General features: G+C 40.8%; 2 protein-coding genes across 5 annotated transcripts; one reads left to right on the top strand and one right to left on the bottom strand.

Moving 5' to 3' along the window:
- The first annotated feature begins 1,009 nt into the window (after positions 1-1,009).
- LOC139284582 (palmitoyltransferase ZDHHC12-B-like) lies at positions 1,010-5,634 on the top strand. 4 transcript variants are annotated; one of them, XM_070904912.1, is made up of 5 exons: positions 1,010-1,121; positions 1,959-2,092; positions 2,535-2,624; positions 3,281-3,447; positions 5,099-5,634. In XM_070904912.1, exons 1-5 carry the CDS (start codon positions 1,010-1,012, stop codon positions 5,403-5,405), a joined length of 810 nt encoding a protein of 269 aa, XP_070761013.1. In that variant the 3' UTR covers positions 5,406-5,634. The 4 variants fall into 4 exon arrangements, with proteins under 4 accessions (XP_070761013.1, XP_070761015.1, XP_070761014.1 ...); XM_070904914.1 differs by having other exon boundaries at positions 1,025-1,121; positions 1,959-2,085; positions 2,522-2,624; XM_070904913.1 differs by having other exon boundaries at positions 1,025-1,121; positions 1,959-2,093; positions 2,524-2,624.
- Positions 5,635-9,900: 4,266 nt separating this feature from the next.
- On the bottom strand, positions 9,901-23,163 carry LOC139283880 (serine/threonine-protein kinase N2-like). Its single transcript, XM_070903941.1, has 19 exons — positions 23,007-23,163; positions 20,870-21,021; positions 19,714-19,927; positions 18,621-18,749; positions 16,832-16,941; positions 14,947-15,090; positions 14,638-14,713; positions 14,293-14,485; positions 13,934-14,063; positions 13,214-13,266; positions 13,053-13,110; positions 12,875-12,966; positions 12,160-12,336; positions 11,898-11,960; positions 11,733-11,809; positions 11,265-11,407; positions 10,910-11,017; positions 10,335-10,415; positions 9,901-10,104 (listed from the first exon to the last, which is right to left on the bottom strand). Exons 1-19 carry the CDS (start codon positions 23,161-23,163, stop codon positions 9,901-9,903), a joined length of 2,361 nt encoding a protein of 786 aa, XP_070760042.1.
- Positions 23,164-24,691: the final 1,528 nt, after the last annotated feature.

Genomic DNA, 24,691 nt, shown 5'->3' with positions numbered 1-24,691 from the left:
CACAGAAGCTGCTGAGGAAATGGTTTGTAATCAAGGTTTATTGTTAGAGCTGTGTTTAAAAGGCTCAGTTCACCCAAATTGCATCGACAGTGTGTTCTGTAAATTATTCTTTGGGGACACTTCCTGCAAATACACCTCCAGTGAACTGGGGTGGAGGCTGAAACAGAGACTGATAAAACTAGATAAGTAAAAGTATCTGCATGATCCTTTAATGGTGCTCTAACCTTCACATGCCTACAGTGAAGAGGAGGATTAGGGGGTTAGATAATAGATGTACAATAGTTCTACGATACCTCAAGTTGTTTCACAGTAATAACACTGGATTACATAGAATAAATGTTAAATAAACACAAATAAATACAAACTGCTGGAGAGTAAAACCTCTTTCAGCTAATCAGCTGTCCCCAGAAGCTTCAGGAAGTTTCTCTTCTGGGCAGAAGATAAAAGACAGACTAACTGTTGCATAAATTACCAAAATGGCTGATTTATTAAACGGTGTGGTTTATGTTCGCATTATATATTAGTACATTTGCCAGCTTATTTTGTGACCTTGAGAATTTATTACATTCTCACATTGTGGATTATACGTAGGCCGAGATTAATGCAAAACGGGAAACATCAGATACTTTGACAGTATGGGATTAGACTCTGAGCAGTAAACAGGGTCGTTATATAACATTAGTTGACGTAGGATTATTATAATTACAACTCGTTTGAGTTTTTCTACAGCGTTCAGGTCGCGTATTTTGTCCTACGCAGCGTCCCGTATCAAAACACGGAAGCGGCGACACTAGGATGGACAAAATACAACCACACAGAAAACACATGAATTGTGCATTTACTACTGTAGTTAGCTACATTATGACTTTATAACTTCCACATTTATTTCCTAGTGTAGTTAAAATGTATTCGACTTTGTATGTATTTGTTTTGTTTTCGTAACAAGCTATGTTGTTTAAAAACAGCTAACGAGGCTGAAGAGTTAGCTAGCTAGTTAGCAGTGGTGCTAATGAAATATATTAAAATGGTGCAGAACATGTTTCGGACCGGGTTTCTGGTTCGGGCCACACACACCCTCCTAACCTGGGTCATAACCCTCATACTGTTCCTGCACAACACCGGTAAGTTCATTCAAACTGGGACAACTTCTAATTTGACACCCCTGACACCAGATCACATGGTTCCTAAAACACCAAGTACACTCACACTAGGGCAATGGGTTGTTCCAGGACTCCCTGTCCAGCTCCAGGTTCTCTGACCCTGGCAGATGTCCCAGTGTTGTTGCTCAAATTCAGAAAGTATTGCTTTTGCTCTGTTTGGATAGTCCTGAAAACTGAAATACCTCCTCTATGTGCACCATAACTGCATTTTATTTATTCTCTCACTTGAAAAATGTGTTTTAATCTTAGTGATCGTAGGCTTTCACCTGGTTAAATAAAGGAACATGCAAGCCATCACCAAGGTTATGTGTTTTCTTATTACATGGAGGTGGAGATTACATTTAATACTAAAACACTCCAGTGATTCAGTGTTGCACTTCCATAAAGGTCGAGGACTCAAAAGAGACGTATATATAAAAAAGGACTGTAGCAGCAGAAGACAAGACATCCTGACTTTTAGCCTCTAGTATGGGTCCAGCTCCAAGAACTCTGGATCCTGCATTTTCCATAATAGCGTCTTTCATTAGATGCCATCAGGGTTATAGACATGCTACTGTTTTCTTTAATATCTTTATATTAGATAGCTTGTTGTCCTGGTGTTTGGTTATTGTAATATTGTTGTATTACAAATTAGATACTATTCAGATTTAATATTGCATGGAAGCACCAATACTCCATAATATCATTGCCTCAGTATCAAGGGCCTGAGACCTTGTAACATATCTGGCTCGACTGGTTTGCCTCTATTGTGTGTGTGTGTGTGTGTGTGTGTGTGTGTGTGTGTACGTGTGTGTGTAGATCTGCGGAAGTGTGAGGAGCGAGGAGAGCTGTTGCTGCCGGTTCTGTTCTTCCTCCTGGTCGTGCTGTCGGTGCTGTTATACTTTGCTGTTTCTTTAATGGACCCTGGTTTTGTTCTCACTGACACTGTCAAGGTGAGACTAACTAACAAAACCCACACCACAAAAGACCCAGCAGACACAGATGTCATGAACAATGTGTGTATTGCACTACAATGGTTACTGTTCAGCAGATGAATCTCGGGCCTTAAATACTGGAGCTTTCCACCAGCATGTAAAAGCACTTTCTGCTTTCAGCTACACGACGATGCAATAGTAATCCAAACGTCTTGTCACCCTATCACACGTTTTAAAGTCTGTGGAGGTTGATTTTCTGAAATGTGTGTTAACCTATAGCTGCCTACAGGGTAGCAGTTAATCTAGAAACTTAGAAAATGGTCAGCAGTGATGGAGTGATGAAGGTTTTCAGTAAAAGGACTAAAACATGCCATAACATGAGTCTATAATCCTTTAAGTCAAGGTCACAGTGGGAGGTGTGTGCGTATGTGTGTGACCCACATCAGTCTGTGTTGCGCAGGGCGTTCAGGGTTCAAATGAAGAAATGGAGTCGATGATTCCTCAGACTTCGCCCCCTCGGCTACGGCGCTGTGGATACTGCCTGCTGCAGGTAACCAGCTGACTCACACTCACTCTGTGTTCAGCAGCTTCTGAATGTGTGTCAGTGTCTTTTTCTCCTCGCTGTGTCTAAAACACTTATAATATCAAACAGGCAACATGTTCACTGTGGTGGAACGTGTTGTCACCCTGTTGTTGCATGATGATTCAGATCAGTGCGATCAATCAGGCTGTAAGTTAGATCTAACTTATAGGTTAAATAAATTCCAGTATTTTGATGTACTGCTTATATTCATTCACATTCACTGCTCCTTTCTTTCCATGGGATCTCTACATGTGTACTTGTTTATATAGTGCTTTATAAGAATGCCATGTTAGTGTGAAAGAATCTTAACTGAAGGTCAACCACACGTCATGGTTTTCAGTCGTTCATCTCGTGGATACGCTTCAGTTTGAATCAGTGCGGCTGTCTACTCCGGCCTCCAAACTGCTCGCATTTCACTTCCACTTTGCTCATGTTAACATGACCTAGAGCATCTTTTCATGTCTGGATGCTCTTACAAGTGTTTCTGTGAGCGATTCAGCACTATTCCCCTGCTGTGAGTTCAGCACCAGCAAGATATTATACAGAATGTCAGACTCTGCAGACACAACTGCTGCAACTGCTGGAGTGGTTTAACCCCCCCCCCCCTTCTCTTTTCCAAGCAGCAGCCAATGAGAGCAAAGCACTGTCAGACGTGTAAGCGCTGCGTTCGGCGCTTCGACCACCACTGTCCCTGGATCGAGAACTGTGTGGGAGAGAGGAACCACCGCTGGTTCATCGTCTACCTGCTGGTGCAGCTGCTCGCTCTGCTGTGGGCTCTTCACATCGCTCTGTACGTCTGCCCCCCCCCCCCCCCCCCCCCCCCCCATAGCCCTTAAGATAAATGTTCTCATCTGGTGGTGAAACATTATCACATGGTGACGGTGTTCTCTGCTCTGCAGCTCTGTCTCTACAACAGTAGACCAAATTAGGTAACACTTAGGTAATTAGGTAAACTGGGGCTTTTATGTGCTCATGTACAATTTCAAATTTCAAGTGACCCTCAAGCTTGTTGTAGATTGTAGGTTTAGTTATAGACACATCTCTTGGAGGCAGAAATCAACTCATTGGTTGGATTAAACTTCAATGAGTAGAGCCGCAGAAGAACTGTGAAGGTGCAGTTGAACAAAATGGCAAAGAAGGAACTCTTTGGTAACCACTACAGTGAAAATATAGACGTTGAGTATAGAATATAGACGAAAGTATAGAAGTTGAGTAAATGTATTTATAAAAAGAAGTTGATGAAAGTGCTGCACAAGGCAAGGTTAAAAATCTGCAATATAGATAGAGACCAATTGTGGGAGCACCGCTGATATTAAGAGGGTGGCTGTCCCATAATTTAGGGGCTACAACAGCATCTCTTCTTTCAGTCCAGACTGCAGCAGTTTTATGTCAGAAAACCTCAAAGACCTGGAGAAGAGTTGAGGGTTGAAAAGGTTCTGAGACTGAAGAAGGGGGCAGCACACTGAGGGTCTTAAAGTCATTTAATTCTAAAACTCTATTCTGGAAGCCAGTGACGAGAGGCCAGCACAAGGGCAGCTGGAACAGGGAAGGCAGACTGACGTGCACATATAAGGAGTTACAGCTATGGTCCAGAGATTTGTCCCACAAGGAGTCACAAGATGATTAACAGAAGGAAGCTTAAAAAAAAACGTATTTCTGCTGCACAGAGTTGTTCTAATTGTTTCAGACTTTCCTCTAAACTTTGCCCTCTTTTTTTTCTGGTAAAAGTCACTCTCTGGTTGAGCGTGTTGTGACCTTAGACTGTAGCTGGTAGACATGATGGTATACATGAAGTAGAGATTGCTTTATTTTGAGGCAAAAAGGTTGGGAAGCACGAGAAATAAACGAAGGATAATTCTCCAGATGTTGGGATGTGATGTGTGGGAGGGGACATGATTTTGGAAATTGCCAGCAGCAGGACATTTATGTAAATATATGAGTGGGTCTTTCTTGGGCAATCATGATATTGACAGTTCAGCAGACAGGCTAGCTAGGCTAGCTAAATACACGATAGACTAGTTTGAACTTTGATGGTTAATTAGCCTAACCAGCCAAATAAAGATAACTTGCTAATCTTACATGTAACTCCAGAAAGTTTGCTTCCCTGTTCTCTAATATTACTTAGCCAGTCCTCTTTTTTTTAATATTAGAGTGTTTGTGTGGCAGACCTTATTCTCATGTTCATAAATGAATGAATGTGCTCAACCCTGTCATGTATAGATGAGTGTTAAATCCTCAGAACCAAATGTCATAAGTCTAATCTATACGATCTATAACTTCAACCTTAACGTAACCATTAGATGCATTTGGTGGTGATGTGAATGATGGGTACTTGCTGGGGGTTGGACATGACTTGGCAGGACACTCAGCCTGCGAGGCACAGTTCAGGGCAGAGAACACCGCTGTCGTACTTCTCGTTAACACTAGTGTGTCTCTTTCAGGTCCGGCATCTCACCCAGTGTCACGTGGGAGCTGTGGTTCAGAGCCAACTTGGCGGCGCTGGGCGTTGTCTGCGTTTTCTCCGTGGTGGTGGTGCTGCTGCTGGGCTGCCACCTCTACCTGGTCTCCATCAACAGCACCACCTGGGAGTTCATGTCACGTCACAGGATCTCGTACCTGAAGAACTGCGGAGACGAGGAGAACCCTTTCGACCGCGGAGTCGTCTGCAACACGTGGGACTTCTTCTGCCTCTGCAGGACGGTGGTGTGGGAACAAATGTACCACAGAAACACCCCAAATTCTGTCTGACCTGCGACCAGACGGCACCGTCAGACACCACCGACCAACTGAACTGCACCATAAAAGAAGAAAACCACTGTGTCTGATTGAAGCACGTTTCTCCTCAGGTCTGGTCACCACTTTCTCTTCTGTAAATGTTTGTGTTGTTGCCTGGTGAGAGTGGTGACCCCGCATTATAACACTAATGGCCTTTGTTTCATGTAACTGTTTGGATATTGATGTCATTATTCTTACTGTTAAAAATTCATTTGAGATTTGATAATCAAGATATTTTACAAACATTTTTTTACTGTATTTGTTCTGTTTGTATTTATTGACAACAAGAGTACATTAAAACAGTGATGATATGCATGTTGTTATAGAGTACATCTGTACAGACTGACATTCATAGTCAGGATGCTTCACACACAAACATAAATACAGTACTGACACACGAGTAACATGTAATATTCAGCAACATAAACTTAAAGTGCTACAGCAGCTAAATCAACGCCGGCTGGTTGTCCTGTTTATATTTCACTAATTTAGCCGACATCTTATCCAAAGCAGGTGGAGGGTTCAGTATCTTGCTCAGGGACACTTCAGCAGGACACGTGGCCATGAATGGACATATTGTCCTACTTGTTTAAAGAGCAACTTAACACCCTGTTACAGCTTAAACACGCCTCCTTCCAATCAGAGCTCTGACGGATAATTACTCCCTCTACATGTGGAAGTAAATAAATGACAAAAGAACCGAGTGAGCGCTAAAGTTCCTGCCAGGCAACATTTCAGAGCACAGATTTGTCAAAGCACAATCAGTTTTGAGTGCGAGTGAGGACGAAACTGTGAGCGTAACAGAAGTTTTGAGCCTGAAAACATTTAAGCAAGCGTTATGGCTCCTCTGGCTTGTTATCAATATACCATGGATGCATTATAGTAAACGGATATGGGACTCAAAGACGGCGCCCAGCGTGAATGATCATTGCTCACCTGGTGCGAAAGCCGAAAGAGTTTTCTAGCTTCCACTTTGTTGCACGTTTGTCAGTGTTTCTCACTGGCCCACAGAGTTGAAATGAAATGTGATATCATGTAAGTAAAAATCACTGCAAAGATTTACAAACCTATAAAAACCTTCATGGATTAAAAGTTCATAATCCAAAGTAATTATCAACCTCGTTTGGAGACTCCAGCAGTTTCAAAACAAACACTGGTGGCAACAGACTGAGCAACATTTCAGCCAATCAAAATGTGTTTATATTGAATTACCAGTAGTTAAATGATTAAAGCCGTAGATATGGAGTGTGTGAAGAGAAAGCAGACACACAAAGAGTGATCGGGTGTTCAAAACGAGTGAACGTGTGGTCACAGATTCTTTTTGGTCTAGGTGACAGATTTACTCAATATTTCTCTAAGAACTGCAGTGAAGACTGGGACTAGATTCATTAACAGCACAATAAAATGACTAACTCTAAAAGTGGATTTAGTGTTAAGTTACTCTTTAAAGTCCCCCCTCTAATTTTGATATCGTGCCCAATAGTTCCTCCAGCTCTCCCCTCGTGCTGATGTTCTTAAACTCAGCTGTGAGTTTAAAAATATCAAAAATGAACTGGAAGGAAATATTTGGATTTCAGGGCATGCATCTTCACGCTTCGTCCCTGCCGCTCCTCTTCTTCCTCTTCTTCCTCTTCTTTTATTGCACTGACATCATTAGAGCTCAGTATCACAGAATATGATTTGCTAAACTCAAAATACAGATATTTTCTTACTATTATGGCTATATTAGATTCTCTATGGCTTCTTTTATACCGCTAGCAATTACAGGATTTAAAATAGTGCACAAGTTCACCACGGTGCCATGCACTTCTACCGTTGTAACAGAAAAGAGTTGGTCAGTAGGAGGCTGATATGTGAATGCGCACGTCTTTGCTACGAGGGAATGACTTGACAAATACATGAAACACTTCCATGTTGGGTTTAACGTCTTTTAAAAAAGGCTTGTAACCAGAAATCGGGTTAGCTTTGTTTCATTTGTTTGGTCAAGGCAGTGGGCGAAGCCTGTCACAGTGATGCATAGAAACGGCAGCACATACTGTACCTCTGAGGGATAAATATCTTAAATAAATAGAATAAGCAAAAGGCCACAAAGCAAACTGAATCTGTCTCCAACACACAGGATGCTTGAAGAGGCTACGACCACGGCTATCAGCGGCAAGAATTACATTTACATGTTTACTAAAAAGGGCAATAATATTTGAACTTTTTAATAAAGGAAATTAGCTGAATTAATAGTTAATTTGTGTGCCGTTTATGACAGAGAACCAATCATTTCACGGCTTATACATGAGCTGAGTTTAGCTAATCCTACCACATCATTTAACTAGCAAACTTTGATGTCTGATTAGCTTCACATCAGTGTATTAATGAGAAATGTTTTTATGCTTTATGTTTTATCAAAGAAACAAACTTTTATTTCAGCTACATTTATCATAGTTGGATTGATGATTAGCATGAAACTAGTAGCAGTTAACATTAGCATATTAAGATCAGCAGCTAGGCTAAGATGTAATTATAAAGGTTTGGGAGTAGAGACTGTTACAGCCCGACCAATCCTGGATTCTTGAGGCTGATATAAACATTTGATGATTTAAAAAATCTTACACTAATCTAATATTTGTTTGAATTTGTTGTTTATGTACAGCACCCGACATTTTCCTTATTGGCTGACGTATGTGCTGACACTGATATATCTGCTGATCTGCACTCTATAATATATTAACATTTTTATGAAGCTAATAGAGAATTATTTGGGTTTTGATGAGACTATCACCTATTGATTTAAATCAATATTGATTTGAAGCCTTTGCACTGTCCTTTTCCATGAAGTCTTTCAGTCAGTGTTGTCGGCAAGTCTACGTTGTGCCCTGTTTGACACTGATGCACCAGCAGCCGAGGCAGCCAACACTGCTACACAATACGAGTCGGAGTTATGTTAGTTTACTTTCAGAGAGGTAAGACAATCATCAATTTATACATTTTTGAGGCAACATGAGGCAGCTTACAGACGTACAGAATCCATGCAGGCGCTGCCTAAACTGCCGGCGCGTCAGATGCAACATTTTCAAATTGTGAGAAGAAAAGTGGCTGAAATTATGACGTCAAATGGAAGAACAGTGGACTGGCAATGAACACGGGTTCACATGTAGGGGCTCAACAATACAGACTGAAAGACACGAACTTCAACCTCAAAAACGACCTCAACACCTCTCTTTTAAACACGCACGGCTTCTATAATTTTCGTTTGGTACATAGCAAATTATCCAGTGTAGGAGAACTGAAATTAAACTATAAAGAGAAATAAAGATGTGGAGGGAAGAGATAAGTGATAATGTTATAAACTCTTCAAGCATCCGGCATCAAATGCGTCTCATCTGTTTGTACTTCACCTGACCAAATCTCATAAATAAACACTTACAGCAGGAGCAGGTGAGGGCAGAGTTGTATCAGAACGAAGCTCGACTCTCCACAGAGAATATAAAGCGCTACAATCGCTTTCTTTGCTCTGTTAAAAACAAAAAACAGATGCTGCCTGGTTATTTGATCGACGCCGGTGAGAACAGTCAGCGAAGTCAGCCATGGGATCGAATGTCATGTGCTGCCTGAAAATGATCGAGCTGCAGAAAAGTCCACATAGTTCGTTCATGTGGTCGTACCATCAAGACCAGGGTGGGAGAAGGGTTGTCGATCAATACAAATCTCTAAATGATTATTGGGCCAGGAGGTCAGATTTCTGGCTTTCTAAACTCATTTTCTAGCCTGTAATCCGTTTTTGAACAATATAACTAACAAATAATGCATTTTCAATGGAATATTTTGATATTTTGTGAAATACGCTTTTTGTTTTCTTGCCAAGTTATATGAAAAGATCGATATCACTCTCATGTCTGTACGGTAAATATGAATCAATTAGCTTAGCTTAGCACAAAGACTGGAAACAGCTAGCGAGGCTAAGGAGTTAATAGGCAGATTTTGTTAACTTTGGACAGATCCAGGCTAGCTGTTTGCCCTTGTTTCCAGTCCTTGTGCTAAGCTAAGCTAACCAGTTGCTGAGGGTATTAATCTTCTTATCTAACTATCGACAAGAAAGCGAATAAGACTATTTCCTAAAATGTTTACTGTTGTCAACTAAAGGACTTTTTAATCGATTATTAACATTGTCACTGATTCATGTTATGCCATTTTACTGATGAATTATTCAGTCAATACAGAACTAGACCAAAGACTAATGTTTTAAAAAGTCCTGGCAATGTTCTTGTTCTCCACCTGGTCACTCACAGCTTTAATGTTTTTATCCTAAACGTTATAAATGACGCAGCTGCTCACTTGATTAGTTGGTTGATTATGTGTAAATGATGAAGGTTGGTTACCTGCCCAGGTAGCCTCAGAAGTGACCAAACCTCCCAGCCTCAAAACAAACGTATTTGTCTGGTGGTGATTTCCCACCCTGGTCTTTTCAGCTCGTCTTTCATCCATGCAAGGCGCAGAAGTCGAAGTCGGCGAAGGCTTCCTGCTGCTCCGCAGAGAGGCTGAAGGGCTTGGAGGGAGGCGACAGGATCGGCTGGAGTCGAGTGAACTCGCTGTCGAAGTTGCTGACGTCCATCGACTCTTTGATTGACGGCAGGAACGGCGGTTTTACTTTCTTGGCCAGCAGGGCTTCCCAGTCGATGGTCTGAAAGACGAGGGTCCGCAAAGTTATCCTTTCATATTCAGTCAATATTAACTGCTGTCCACACTTTATTGTCATTTTGAACAGAACACTCAATTTACCCAAAACATTGTGCCCATAGATGAATCATTAAAATAACAGTACTCAGTCACAAAGGTTTCAGCAATCAATCATTAATTTAGCAATGTGTGTGGAAAGAGGTTTATCAAAGAGTGTTAAAGAAAGTGAATTACCTCAAAGAACTTCTCTCCTTTGACCTCGTTTGCGTCCCTCTCTCCAGCTCCGAGCCTTTTCAGAGGATTCTTCTTCAACAGCTGAAGAGTTTGTCAAAGTTTATCGGTGTCCATTCTCAGTTTACAGTCATTTCCTCCCACTGAATATTAAATCTGATATCAGATATCTGGTTGAATGTAATTATTTCCCTGATCTCCTATTGTAATGATTAGACAGTTATCACAGTTGTTAGAGCCTTTTCACTCGGATCTGTCTCAAAGCTTAACCTTTTCCTATTTTAGAATATACTAAATCATGTTATTAATGTCATTTATTTATCATTTTACAACACAAGGTTGCACAATGACACGTGAGTTGTTGCCCCTTCGTGCTACACACAGAGAACATATATACAAATATCTACATTTAGAATAGAATAAAATAAAATAAATAAAGCAATGTATGCAGTTATTTACATACATATATACTCTATTACTATAGTAATAATCCTGTGGGTGTAAAATGAGGCATAAATGACTCAAGTAATTGTAATAAAATCAGACTTAAGTGAAAGCAACACATGAGAGGCTTTTACCTTCTGGATGATGGCGACAGCACCAGGAGGAAGAGACGCTGGATACTGCACATCATCATTGACGATGCTGTCAAACACCTCCTCCTCATCCTCACCAGGGAACGGAGACTAGTATCAGGGCAGACAAATGCTGAGTTAGCTTGTTTAACTCTGGTATCGCACTGAAAAAGGGTATCTGCTATTACACAGGTCATTCGAATCTGAACACCTCGTCTTTCAAAGCTTTGAATACGGACAGAAAATCAAAAAAACGAATAAAAGAAAAACAGCTGCAGAGTTCCAAATGCTAGTGGAGCAGAGGAGAGGGGGCACAACTTTAACTACCCACACAGAGAATTAAATACGTGTTAACAACCTCTCCCACGAGCATCTCGTAGACGAGGACGCCCATCCCCCACCAGTCCACTGCTCGGGTGTAGTTGTCGTCTGTCAGGACCTCAGGAGCCAGAAACTCAGGAGTCCCACAGAAAGTCGAGGTCCGATCTCCGTGACCCATCCCTGCAGAAAGATCATCACATCTTTGAGTAATCATAAATAAGAGTAATTAAAGCCTCCGTGTAGGATTTGACCATTTCTGACACAAACCAACACGTAGATTCCAACTATTTTCACTGGGATATTTTAATTTTCAATTTTTCTACGAAGAAAAACTCAACTTCAGTAACTTAAAGTTATTATAATCACATCAAAACTCTCTTAAAACAACTCCATGAATCTGTTAAGATTTAGTGAAGAAATAAGCCAAAAATAAGTTGCAGCAGGTGTATTTGGTGATGAAAGTCAGAGTCAGATGATGTATTGACTGGGTGTTAAATCAATTCACCTTCTTTACAAAGTCCAAAGTCTGTGATTTTCACAAATCCATCTGCATCCATTAACAGGTTGTCCAGCTTCAGATCTCTGTATAAAACACACAGTGCATGTCATTACCCCTGAAGCTGCAGTCCCTGTACCGTGACATGACATCAGTTTGGCCGATGTAACATACCGATAGATGATCTTATTCAGATGCAGGAACTCTAAACCCAGCAGGACACATGCTGAATAAAACCTGTACATAACAACAGCAGCAGATTTTAGATAATGGACTATAACACAGAATAGGAGCACACCTCCTGCACCACATAAATATCTGTAGAAAGAGAAAAAACATGAAACCACAGAAAGTTTCTTTAATTGGCAAAACTCCCTGTTACTATATTCACTGGCTCTGTTTCGAGTGTCTTTAAACAACAGGAGGACATGCGAACCTGGTCTGGGCCTCTGTGAAGACGTTGTTGTGGATGTGGATCATGAGGTCTCCGCCTGGTAAATACTCCATGACAAAGCAGACGTGGTCGTTGGTCTGGAAGCAGCCGTGGAGGTTTACCAGGAACGGATGTCTCGATGCGTTGATCATCTCAAAGATCCTCTTCTCACTCATGAGGCTGCAGAATGACGCCTCAGATTAACACCAGTTAATGAACTTAATCCATTTATAGACCTGAGTAACAATCTTTGAACCTCTGAAACCGTTTCTTGTAAAGTTTAAGCTTGTGCCTTTAGACATGGCTTAAAACTCATTTAAATTACAGCTAGCATTTAATTTGTCCTTATTTTGTTGTAATGGCTTTGCTAATTTGTTAATGGAGAAATCAATAAAGGTGCTTTATTCTGTTAAATTGGCTTTAATGAAGTAAGAGGCATTAAAAACAAACCCTCTCTTCAAGGTCAATCGTTGGCGTTTGATTTATTCTGATAAATCTGAAGCACTTTGTAGAGAAAACTGCCAAAGTTGGTTACTATTAAAGTTTAAAGAGTCCATTTGCCCAAATTACAAACTGACTTAACTTCTACTTACCCCTTTTCTGTGCAAAGGTTTTGATATATTGGTCTCTGACAGACCCTGGTTTATCTGTTTGCAGGTTTGCTTTTTATAATTTGTATAAACTGACTCTTTAAAACTTTCCCAGTCCTTTCACATACCTGTCCACCTCATCGCGAGTCACAATGTCTTTTTTCTTCAAGGCTTTGATGGCGTACAGTTTTTCTGTCTTCTTAAACTCTGCCAGCAGGACCTAGACGGAAACATTCACAACCAACCAGCTGAGGACAAACACGAGGAGACGTTTTGAAAAAGCACGATGAGCTTTCAAAGTGTTACCTTCCCAAAGTGTCCTCGGCCCAGAACTGAAATATATTTGTAATCTTCCATCTGCATCCTTGTGGAAAAAAGACAAAAACACAGAATAAAGAACATGCTTCAATCTTAACTTTTATAATATATAAGACACCATCTGTGCGTATGTGTGCATGTGTGCGTACTTGAGAGCAGATACAGGCGGATCTTCACTTCCTTCTGTATCCTTTATGGATGACTGCAGACAGAGAGAGAGTTTGGAACATTTTACCATTCAGTTACAACTATAATCAAATCCCAATATCAATAAGTCTCCAGGTGTTTCTATTCTTTTTCTACCTGATCCTCTGCATTTATTTTTATATCATATATTTTAGTTTCTTAAAGTAAAATGATCGCGTAGCCCACAGAAAACGCTGTAATCCTTCATTGAGAACTAAAATCACCTTATAAAAAGGAGCTCCAGCAACATGTTATTTATATAATCCAGTGGATGATAAAACGCTATATATATTCTGTTTTAGCATTGATGAAATACTACAATTCAAGTAGAATCATTTTCATTTTCAACCTCTGTTCTTTTAAACTGTGACATTATGAAATTTAACAGGCAATAATATTTAGTGTTTGGTTTTAACATTAGAGATAATTAAAAGAAAAATGAAACCTACAGGAAATATTTATGTTTTAGCCATGCTAACAGAGACGTTAGCATTTAACTCAAAGCACTGCTGAAGTACAGCCTCACAGAGGTGCTAGTGTGGCTTTAGACCGTCTTGTTGTTATATTGCTTATAATGTTGGAGATCACATCATTTAGGCTTTTGCTACGGTTTCACTCTTTCAAAGCCACTTTGGATGAAAGTATAAAAGTAAAGTAAGGCAGGTTTATCAATAATCATTTACCAGTTGTTCTTGCAATGCAGGCACAGATGAGGTTTTGTGTGCTGTAGTGATGATGGTGGGAGTGTTGTCGCCCTGGTCAAGGCTGGTGGGAGAGGGTTGATCCTCAGAGACACTGATTACTGGAGCTTCGCTGCAGATGTACAAAGACAAAACAACCCCAACAGTCATGGGCCCTCACCTTGATTCTAACTGGATCCACCCACACTAAAGAATGTGTTGGTCCATTGTACTAAAGTGTGAAGGTCTGACATCTGAGATGTTCTACTTGGCTGCTAAACAGTAATCAAGTTGGATTAGTTGGATATTAGCACAGGTTTTAATATGTCAGGTGACGTTATGATGCTCAGATTATTTATGACCTTGGCAGTGGAGTGATTTTTTGAGGCTCCTTCTCAGTGGGACGTGGGGCGTTGTTGGCCACAAGGTCGGGGGTCGTAGAGAGGGACGAGCTGAATGTGGTGAAGGAGCTGTAGCGAGGGAGGATGCTCATCATCAGATGACCCCATGTGGCAAAATTCATGTTCATCTGGGCCGCTCTGAGGAAGTTCTTCCCTGAGGAAGAAAAGAAACCGTCAAACCAACAACAGGTAACGAAAGTGTAGAATTTAAATACTGACATGCTTCATGGCACCAAGTTACACTGCAGAAACAGAAACGAAGACAGACGAAATCTGTTGATTCTACAGGTTGTTCATCATCTGTACCTCTCTCTTTAGTGAAGATACATCGCTGACGTCTCAGTTTCGGCTGCCGCTCAACAACCGTGTCAATGAATCGAAGCTGTAAAATCCAGAACAGAAGTCACACCAGTCGAGTGTGTGTGTCGAGCAGGGCCATAAAACACCGAAAATTACATTTAGACATTAAGATTGTTTAGATTTGGTAATGAGCAAGAAGCTAAAGATTACAAAAAAGTTTGGTCACATGATTTGAACAATTTAATTTCACCATCAGATCATTACATATCGGACCTTATAGGACCTCGCATACACCAGGCAGGTCACTGTGTGTACCTTGACGTAGAGGAGGCCCTGTGGCTCCAGACCGAACCCCTGGTTGTGGTCTGAGTAGTCCATCATCTCTTCCAGTCGCAGGAACTTGACTGCACACATCGCCCTCCGGTCCCGCCAGAAGACAGCGACCTCCAGCTCTCGAGACTATCAGCAATTTGACAGCAGACAGAACAAGCACACAATCGATGAACATAAACAACTGACAAGTGTGAATTTACCGAGAACAGAATTTGACTGAGGCTTCGACTGAGGTTCTGTAATTAATTCATGAAGTGGACGAAGTGTTTGATACTCGAAAGACAGATTTAATTTTGTTTGATTTGCTTTGATGATTTCAGCTGGAGTTCAGTTCCATATTCTTCTGTAGGTTCCAATATGTTTTGCTCCAAACAGAGAGAATAATCAAGCAGGATCAGTACAGTTTCTGTGATGGATGAGTCTCTGCAGGTATTAGGGAGACACCTGCTGGTCATACACAGAACTGCGACAATAATAAAACTGTGCGGTACAGCTGCTGCAAATTACTGGGTAGAGGACAACAGCTCCTTCTACTGTCCACTGGAAGGACTGACCTCAGACCAGTGAGAGACAGTCGGTCTCAACAGAGAAAACACTCCCTTACAAGTGAAAGTACTGCATCCAAATGCTAAATGTACATAAGTATCAAAGGTAAGAGTGTAGATTGTTCAGGATGGCCTTTTCAGATTGTTATATTCTGTATACTAGATATAAATATGACTTTAATGTTGTAGCTGATAAAGGTGGAACTACTTTTAACCACTTTATATACTGCTAGGCAGTTAATCAATGTGTTAAATATAAATAAATATTAATCCGCAAAGCAACTAGTAACTATTGATGTCAAGTAAATGTCGAGGAGTAAAAAGAACAATATTTCCCTCTGAAATGTAGAGAAATAAAAGTAGAAATTAGCATAAACTAGAAATACTCATGTAAAGTACAAGTACCTCAAAATGAGTCAATACTTGAGTAAATTAATGTGTTATTTCCACCATTTTAGAGACTTCAAAAACCTGTCCATACATTTTTGGGGGTCAGAAATACTGTATGTCCTGCATGGTGCCCTTGTACAGTCTATAAGGTCCTGTGGTTGTTGTATTATTATATGTGTCAGCACATACAGTGTTAGTACAGCCTGTAAGCTGCTGATGCTGTTTGTATCTCTACCAATGTCACAGAGACAAAGTCCTGTACATTAATCATACAAGGAGAGCATACTGTCTTTGATCAATGGCATCTTGTTTCTGTAATTCAACTTATTTCAGGTTGAAACAGGATGATCAGGAGGGAAGTAAACACACAGCAAAGACTGCTGGAACGTGGGTGGCGTGAATCAGAATGAACAAGAAAAATGACTCATGCATACTGGAAGCAGGACTGCAGCAAAGGGGGTTTAAATGAGTTATTTTCTACATAACAAACTTGCCACTATAACTGACACGATAAAACATGTTTGGCATTTGTTGTTAAATAGGTGTCGGCTTTTAACCTGGTTTTATGTGTGTTATGATAGAAACCAGGACACTGACACTGATCATTGTCTGCCATGTCTGCAGGTGCATCGTCAACCACTTACATCGAAGTTTGTCAATAAAACTAAAGACATAATGAGTAAAAAAGTCATCTAAACTCAAAAGGACTAATGAAGCTGGTGGCGTGTCATCCGGTTCGCTGAAGAAGACCGTGAGATGCAGTTGAAAGGTCAGAAAATGTGTACTTTTAAGCTCACATTATCTTGTTACTTACAGTTAACTGTTTCCAATCGTCAACATGCTCAAAAGATATAGTGATAAATAATATAATGATGATCAAACACTGATCATCAGTAATACGGATGTATCTGCAGGTCAGTGACTGGACTCACCCGCTCCAGCTGGAGGCAGAACGTCTGATCCCAGCTCAGCCTGCTGACGGCGGCCCAGCGTGTCCGGCCTACCACCCTGGTGTCCAGCCTGAGCACCGCGCTGATCTCCACTGAGGGACAGAAAGTCAACAGCAACAGTCACTGAAAGCAACAATTCACAGGTTTGGTCCAAACAACTGTCAGCATCTCTCTTATGGAAACTCTCCCTGCTCACTTAGTCAGTGTGTTTACAGAAAGTGTTTCTACTCGGATTAAGACAAAAGTCTGATTATTACAGCTATCAACTGAACACCTTTCACCAGTCGTGTTACAATCGGAGTGTCATAAACTGGGGGATCGGGGATCAATAACGTATTTCTGATTCTGATAGTTAAAACGTGCACCGTAGTCTTGTTTCTTTTGGTGTTTCTCTGCACGTCACAGTAACGGTCGGCAAGTTCAAGTTCAACTGTGAAAAACACATTTGAAACTAAACGTTTTTTACTGAAGTATAAAACTGACAAGACGTCAGACAAAACACAGAAGCATGAATACAGAAACATAAAGCATCTGAAGTAGTATGAAAACCTGAGTGCAATAAAAGTTCAAAGATGTAAAGCGGTGTTTCTATGTTAATAAAGTGCGGTGGATAGTGGGAGTGTGGACAGATTAATACACCGACTGTCGACACCACAACTAAGAGCACCAGCTAAATATAAAACTGGTCTGGATCACCTCAGCTGGACTCAAACCTGAAACTTTAATCCTTTTAATGGCATGCTGCTATTCCCACTGAGCCATACAGGAAAACTCAACAGTGACTGAGTCATTCTCCTACGTCCAAAGCTGCAAACTTCTAATGAGTTTATACTTAGTTTACCATTTGTCTCCGCCGTTCCGTTTTAACAAAATAGCGAGTAAATGTCATGTCATTTAGCAAATGACTTTTTGAAATGACGTAGCCTCCTTCCAACATCCTGGGAGAAGATATAATGAAATAAAATGCAACAAGCACACTGATAGTAATATTAGATTAACCTTATACAAATATTTTGTACTTAACAACAAGCATGTTTCAATGTTAGTAGAAATGCTTTTAATATCTGTAAGTAACAACTGTAAACAAAACAAATGCAACTGAGCCATCTCCATTCAACGATGAAGACCCTAAGATGTGACTGAAAGCTCAGACAAAAAGATAGTATAAGACCCTTAAGATTATTTTATATAACTTTTCCTAAAACTATTCACAAAGTCAAACAACTTCCACTCTCATCTAAACGTGCTTGTAATTCACTCACACTGGTTGCATTTTAGTGTTTTATTATCTTATCTATTGTCTTTTTTTGTGACACTTTATTTGATCAGTTTCCAAGTAATTTCCTAATAATTTCCAACAAGGTTTTCTGGAAAGAACTATGTAATTTGGCACCAGTTAAAGGGAAAAAAGGAGTCCAAATATTTATTTATTATTAATTCATTCTTAGAAAACATTACTCTCCATAGTTATTGTATTGTATGCTTGCCTGTAGACACATTTCACATTTCAGTTGACCAGCTGTGCACTAAATGTAGGTTACGCTGACAAGTAATTGGAGTCAATGGGAAATGTACCAACAGAACACCTGTTCTATTTTCTCCATAATCAATACCAAATTACAGTTCTCTCTAGAACCGATCCCAGGAAATTATTATATTTAATTGTGCTTGAGTGATCAACAACATGTCATCCTGCTGTATCTCCCATAAGAAACACAGCTGAGAAACAAGCTGTAAAAACTTAACTAAACTAAACTAAATGTCCACTTACCAGAAGGCCCGTCTGTCCTGTGAGCAGCAGGTGGACTGTCTTCAGGGGGACTCAGGTGGTTTTCTTGCTCTGGGTTTGTCAGAGGTTTCAGTAAGTCCTCACATCCAAGAAGCCTGACTTCAAGTTTGCCTGAAAAATAATAAAGAAAATCTCATTTTCATTTTGACAGAATATTTGACTCTCAGTTTACAATGTGAGCATCCACTAAATTAAATGAGTGTTGCTATCAAGTGTACAAGTAACTACACACAAGTTGGAAGCATTTTGAGCACTGTTCTTATACTTCAACCCGACAGTGTGTAACCATGCGTGTTTCTAGTGCCGCGTAACGAACTTCAGTTAAGACAGTTGACCAAATATGAAAGCAGTATTTCAAAATGAAACCTTTCATTTGTCAGCATGAATAAATCTCTCGGACTGAAGCCTTTAATCAGAGCTGTCTGGAGCTGCACACTGAGCTTTCACATCCTCATTTTCTTCATTTCACTGTAGTGCTAACAGCTGTGGAGCAGAAAATCACCCCCAGTGTTTTCACCGCTCTGAGACTCGATCTCATTATTCGCTGCCAACAGAGCAACTCCAGGATTTGTCTCCGCGTTACATCATCAGAAGGGCTTTTTTTTGCCTCGTGAAGGGAGAGACTGGCTTACAACTGAACCGTCCAAAACCAACAGATTACATCTGATTATCGACTGGCAGAGGTCAGCGTATGGTAAACCATGTTCAAACATTGGGCGCCCGTGATACTACTGAGAATCGCTGCATGTTTGAGGGAAAAAATACTAAAAATTCAACTTGCAATTATATTCTAGGAAAGAAATGTGGTTTAAAAATGTTCATTTTGAACATTTTCAAGGTGCTGTGCAGAATCCATAACCTCCTAATTAGGCTGAATATGAGAGAAATGCTTGATTTTATTCAAACCAAGTAAACCTGAAGTATTCGTGTGGCCCTCTTTCTCAGACAGACACATTTATGCATACAGACTTTTCAAGTGCCTGAAAATGAATCGTGCAGAAAAATCCATTTCTGTACACATTTGATCTTTTCGTCAGGATTGTTCACAAACTGCATCATTTTCAATGATACGTACCAGTCAGGGAGGCAGGTCTGATTGAGAAGACGGACGGGGAGGAGGACAGGGGACAATCAGGTCTGGAGTTTTGGGGAGACAGAGGTCCCTCTGGAGGGTCGACCCCCCCTGCAGGCGGCTGTGGAGGCTCCTGGTTCTTTTCCTTCAGGCATTTCTCCAGGGACAGCCGCAGAAGATCCAGCTTCTGGGAGGACTCCTGCACCCGGGACTGAGCCTGACGGGAAGATAAACATTGTGTTGTTATGTTTGCTCGTTTTAAATATAGTGCTGTTTGGTATTTTGGGATCTTCGGTTAGTGTTGCTCCACTTTGAACATGTTTTTCCAGACTTTAGACTTTAACTAGGATTGACAATTTTTGCTTTTAGTAAATATCTGAGTTTAGCTAATCAGTGTCCAGTGAAGATGCCACTCGGACCAAAACTAAACAGGATCGAAAACCCGACATTAAACTTTATTTTTGTTGCAAATTTTATGTTTTCAATTAACTCTTAAAGGACCTGTGATGTTGAATGTATCAGCTGATTCAAGACAAATAATGAACACTTTATATTACTGGTTCCCATTCACATAAAAATCAAATGGCAAACTGCTTGAGTTGTTTAATCTATCACAGTGAATCTACTGTACTGTACTTGTACAATTTCAAACAATCAATAAAGTATTTCTGATTCTGAATAATAATGTTGTTGTGAGGTAACAGGAAGCAGACTTTTTAAATCAGTCTAAAGTTAGACCACATTACAAAAAGTATGCTTAAAAACTGATAATGCAGACTTGATTAGACAACTGAAGCGAGTTTCAAGAGTTGCTCACCATCAGTTTGGTTTCATCGGAGGCGTTTAATGATCTAAAGGCTGTTTTAGATGCTTTTCCATCCTGACAACAATTCAGTTATTAGGAAAAATGAGTTTATACTGAATATCAGCTCCAGTCTAAAAATATCTGTATCAGCCTTCAAAGCTGAGAGGACTCGAGGGTAGTTAACAGATAAAACAAGGTGTATAGTTAGATGACAAGTCAATATCTTAATTAACCATAATTGTACACACCTGAGTACACTACTGCCAGTCTGTATCTATTTCCCCGTCATTAGATTAGCACTGTGGCTCTCCTGAACTCGAGCTACTTTAAAATAAAATTGATTGAGAGTCCCACCTCAGCCAGTGCCTTCTGGTCCAGCGATGAGATACCCTCCAGCTGCTTCACCACATCTTTGGCCAGCACCAACGCATCTGTCTCTCTCTGCATGTAGTGCTGCAACTCTGCCAAACGAGCATCCACAGGACTGACAGCGACCGGAGAGATCCCTGAGAGGAAGAGAGGAAGAGGAAAAGAGAGAAAGTATTTCAGACTGACGGATTTCATTTCAGACGAACAAGACATCCTCATAGATCCTCGCTGAAAGTCTTTTCATTTCTGCAATCAATATTTATAAAGCTGAAGTGAACCCTTTTCTCTAAAATGTCACTGCGCTCCAGGCAAAGGTCTTAACATTACATTTTTTATGTTTCTGGCATTTAGCTGACACTTATCTCAAAAGTATGAAAGCTCTAAAAGACGAGATAAAAATGAAAAAACCCTCACCTGTTGATAAGTTAATCTAAGCAGACACGCACTGGAGAAAAAAGCAGCTCGATAAAATGTGGTACTTTGGGTTGAAAGAGTTTTTTTCTCTGGCAGCTTGGGGCTTTGACTTATGAATGTCTACTTTTAAAAGTTTGATCCATTTCATCATTGCTTTTCCTCTTGAATGATTCTCGAATTGTTTACGGAGGGGAACCTCCACCAATACGTATTTTGTGAACTGTAAACCGTTGTATGTTTGAATAGGAAAAAGCATTAATTCTGTACCTAATTTCTCAACATTTTTAATCAAGTTCTGCATGTGTTTATAGGGAGTGAAAAGTGGGAGTAGTGCTGCTCTCCGTGGGCAGTACAGCAGCTGTTTCATCTCTATTTTGATTAGAAATGTGCCACTTTTCCTACGTAAAGATGAAGAAAATTGTGAACAAAGCAGCAAGTGACACTGAGTGGTAATGTGTAAAGTGCCCTAATGTATTAACAATAGTAGAGAGGACTTCAATTCCCGGCAGATCACAACATTATCAGGAATTGATGAGAGGAAAGGAGGTCAGAGGTCAGGAGAAGGAAATACGAGGCGAGGAAACAATGTACAGAGTTACTTGTCTCGTATTTCACACTCTTTTACCTTCAAGCCAGGAATCATTTTGTTCTTCAATCACTGTGCTGGTTTTCAAACGGCACACATCTCCAGTTCAGAATGAAATGTCACATTTACTCTTGGTCTCTATTAATGCTGTCAGAGTGGTTTCACTTTCCGGATTATACAAATAACACTCACAAAGATGACAGTTGGCAGGAAGCACAGTTTAACCAATATGAGTTTTTGATACTCGCACTGATATCTCTGAACTTGACCTTTTTCAAACTAAAAACCTGTACTCTTTCATGGGAAATGCTTTCGAAGCATTATCCTGATTGTTTCGGGGACACTAAAACTAAAAGTTAAGCCAAGTCAATTTTATTTATACAGCCCAATATCACAAATTTGTCCCAAGGGGCTTTACAATCTGTACAGCATACGACACACTCTGTCCTTGGACCCTCTTCTTTTAACTCTACTGAGTACTTCTGAAGTGTTTTACCTTTTGCCTCCCAAAAACAGTCTTTGTTAAGTTGTGATCCCCAAAACAGAAGGCAGACATTGACCTCTGACACCAAACTGTAATTTTCATTTTTTCCTGCCTCAAAAAAACAAAACAAAGAGTATCTGCAGGAGTGATAGAATTGGTTATCAATGACTCAGTGATTTCTTTACCAGATGCTGTGGCTTATAGTTTTCACAACTCAATTTCAAGTCTGAACCCCCATCACATTTGTAAAGGTTCAATGATAGATTTGACCATTGGAGGTTAAAAAGTCTGACTTTCAAGCCAAAAAATGGCATTACAGATGTATTACTCAATATGTAGGTATCTATTATGTTTTCACTTCTTGTTTCTGATAGATTTCTGGTTTAATGAACCTCACTCCTCTACATTTACAAAATCTGACTGTAACAAACACGCCATAAGATGTGTTACAGATGCATTGATATTGTTGCAGTTGCTAGTTGCCGGTGACAGACAGAATTTGATGACCGTAATAGATGATTTTATGCCTCTTTTGAGTACGTTTACATACTAGAAGAAGCTTAGAGGCTGGTAATATCCCTAAAAAAATCCTTCTGTAGCCATCCATTATTCTGTGAATCATGGCCCAGGACTCTGACCTCCATGTGTAGAGCTGTCATGGTTGCCGCCACCATCACCGTCAATACCACCGCCGCCACTGCTGCTTCCAGCCTGGGTGACTTTGATAATCTGCAGTCGGATCAGCTCGATCTTGGAGCGGCTATCCTGCAGCATCTGCTGAGCTGTGGACAACATCTGATCCTGGATAACGACATAACATCAAGAGTCAACAAACCCCACTTCATCACCACGCTTTTTTTCCTGACAGGTCGGCTGGGACGGGAGCACGTTCACAAACAACACACTGACTCAATGCAGTCACGGTTTATCATAACAAGTGGCAGAACATGAGGAAATCACCAGCCACAGTGCTGCACACACAACTCATTTCCATACTGGACAAAAACAAGTGCCAAAGAAGAGATGGGATAAGTGAGAACAACATGTTCAAATCAGGTGGAAACAGTATGACTTTGCACTTCACTAACCTCAGGGTGATGCTCTCGCTCCTTGCTGAATAAGGACTAATTTGTCATCCTCTGGAGGTGGAGGGGGGACTTCTCAGGTTGCGCCTCTCTCCACCTTCACTATCCTTGAAACACAAGTCCCCTGATGTTATGGTGCGTTCACACACACACTTTGACTGAGGGCTCTCCTGATGCTGCTCCTACATCTTGAGACCTGGATCACACAGCCGGTCCTCCTGTTTGTTTTTGCCTCCTTGCAGACTCCTCTGCAACATCCCCTTCCCACTGCATCCTCATCCTCGCTCTGTAACCAAATCCCTCTCTCTCTCTCTCTCTCTCTCTCTGTCTTTTAGGGGGGTTTCTCTCTGCAGGGGGACGGCAGAGTTCCTCTCCCGTGCCAGCACTGCTGCTGCTAGTCTGACAGTGCTGATCGCCTGCTCTGGGCTCGGCATTGGCCGCTGCATGACCACATGCTCATGTGCTGTCACCAACCAAAAGACAAACACAGAGCTGCTGCTGCTGCTCTCTTCGGGACAAGGCAGAGACCAGCCTGCAGTGTTTGAGAGATTTGTTTAACCTGCTTTAACGAGAAGGGGGTGTGAGAGACATAAATAACCATGCTGATAGTAGTCAACATACATCCAGGGGGTGCGAAATGAAGGTGAAGGAGCTGCTGGTGTACTGACCATGATCCTGGACACACAGCTAGGTTTACGGACAGCTTTGTGAATTCCCACTGTGAATGTTTCCCAGCCCTGCATACACACTTCTTCATACATGACAGCTCTGTGGTTGTTGTTGTTGTTGTTGTCCTCTTCTCAGCCGTCTGTTGCCCTGTAAAATGATAATGGGGATTGGCGGGCTCAAGTTGATTGTTTGAAAACCATTAATATATGAGTTATATGTAGACATGAAGGGACACACTTGAATAGTCATTCCTCACCGTGCACTTGTCGTACTTAGCCTATTACATGTCCACTAGCTTAAATGTTTTCCTCGCTAAATAGGACATTTAAAGCTATTATTCAGACATGGCTTTATTTATATTATTTCATATCATAATGAAAGACTACGCAAGCTACTGGGCATAACCTAAACTAAAATATCCGGTTTATTCGGCCGTTTCTTATCTAAAACAATTAGCTTGGGACAAAACTGTGACTAACGGGCTAATTCGCACTGACCACCAGAATGAGGCTCCTGCCTCAACTGATATTCGGCATCTTTTTAAAGTGCGCAAGTGCGAGTCGGTCCAA

This window comes from Enoplosus armatus, chromosome 4 (genome assembly GCF_043641665.1).
Source record: "Enoplosus armatus isolate fEnoArm2 chromosome 4, fEnoArm2.hap1, whole genome shotgun sequence".
NCBI classification, from domain to species: domain Eukaryota; kingdom Metazoa; phylum Chordata; class Actinopteri; order Centrarchiformes; family Enoplosidae; genus Enoplosus; species Enoplosus armatus.
This window is presented reverse-complemented; position numbering and strand designations above follow the sequence as displayed.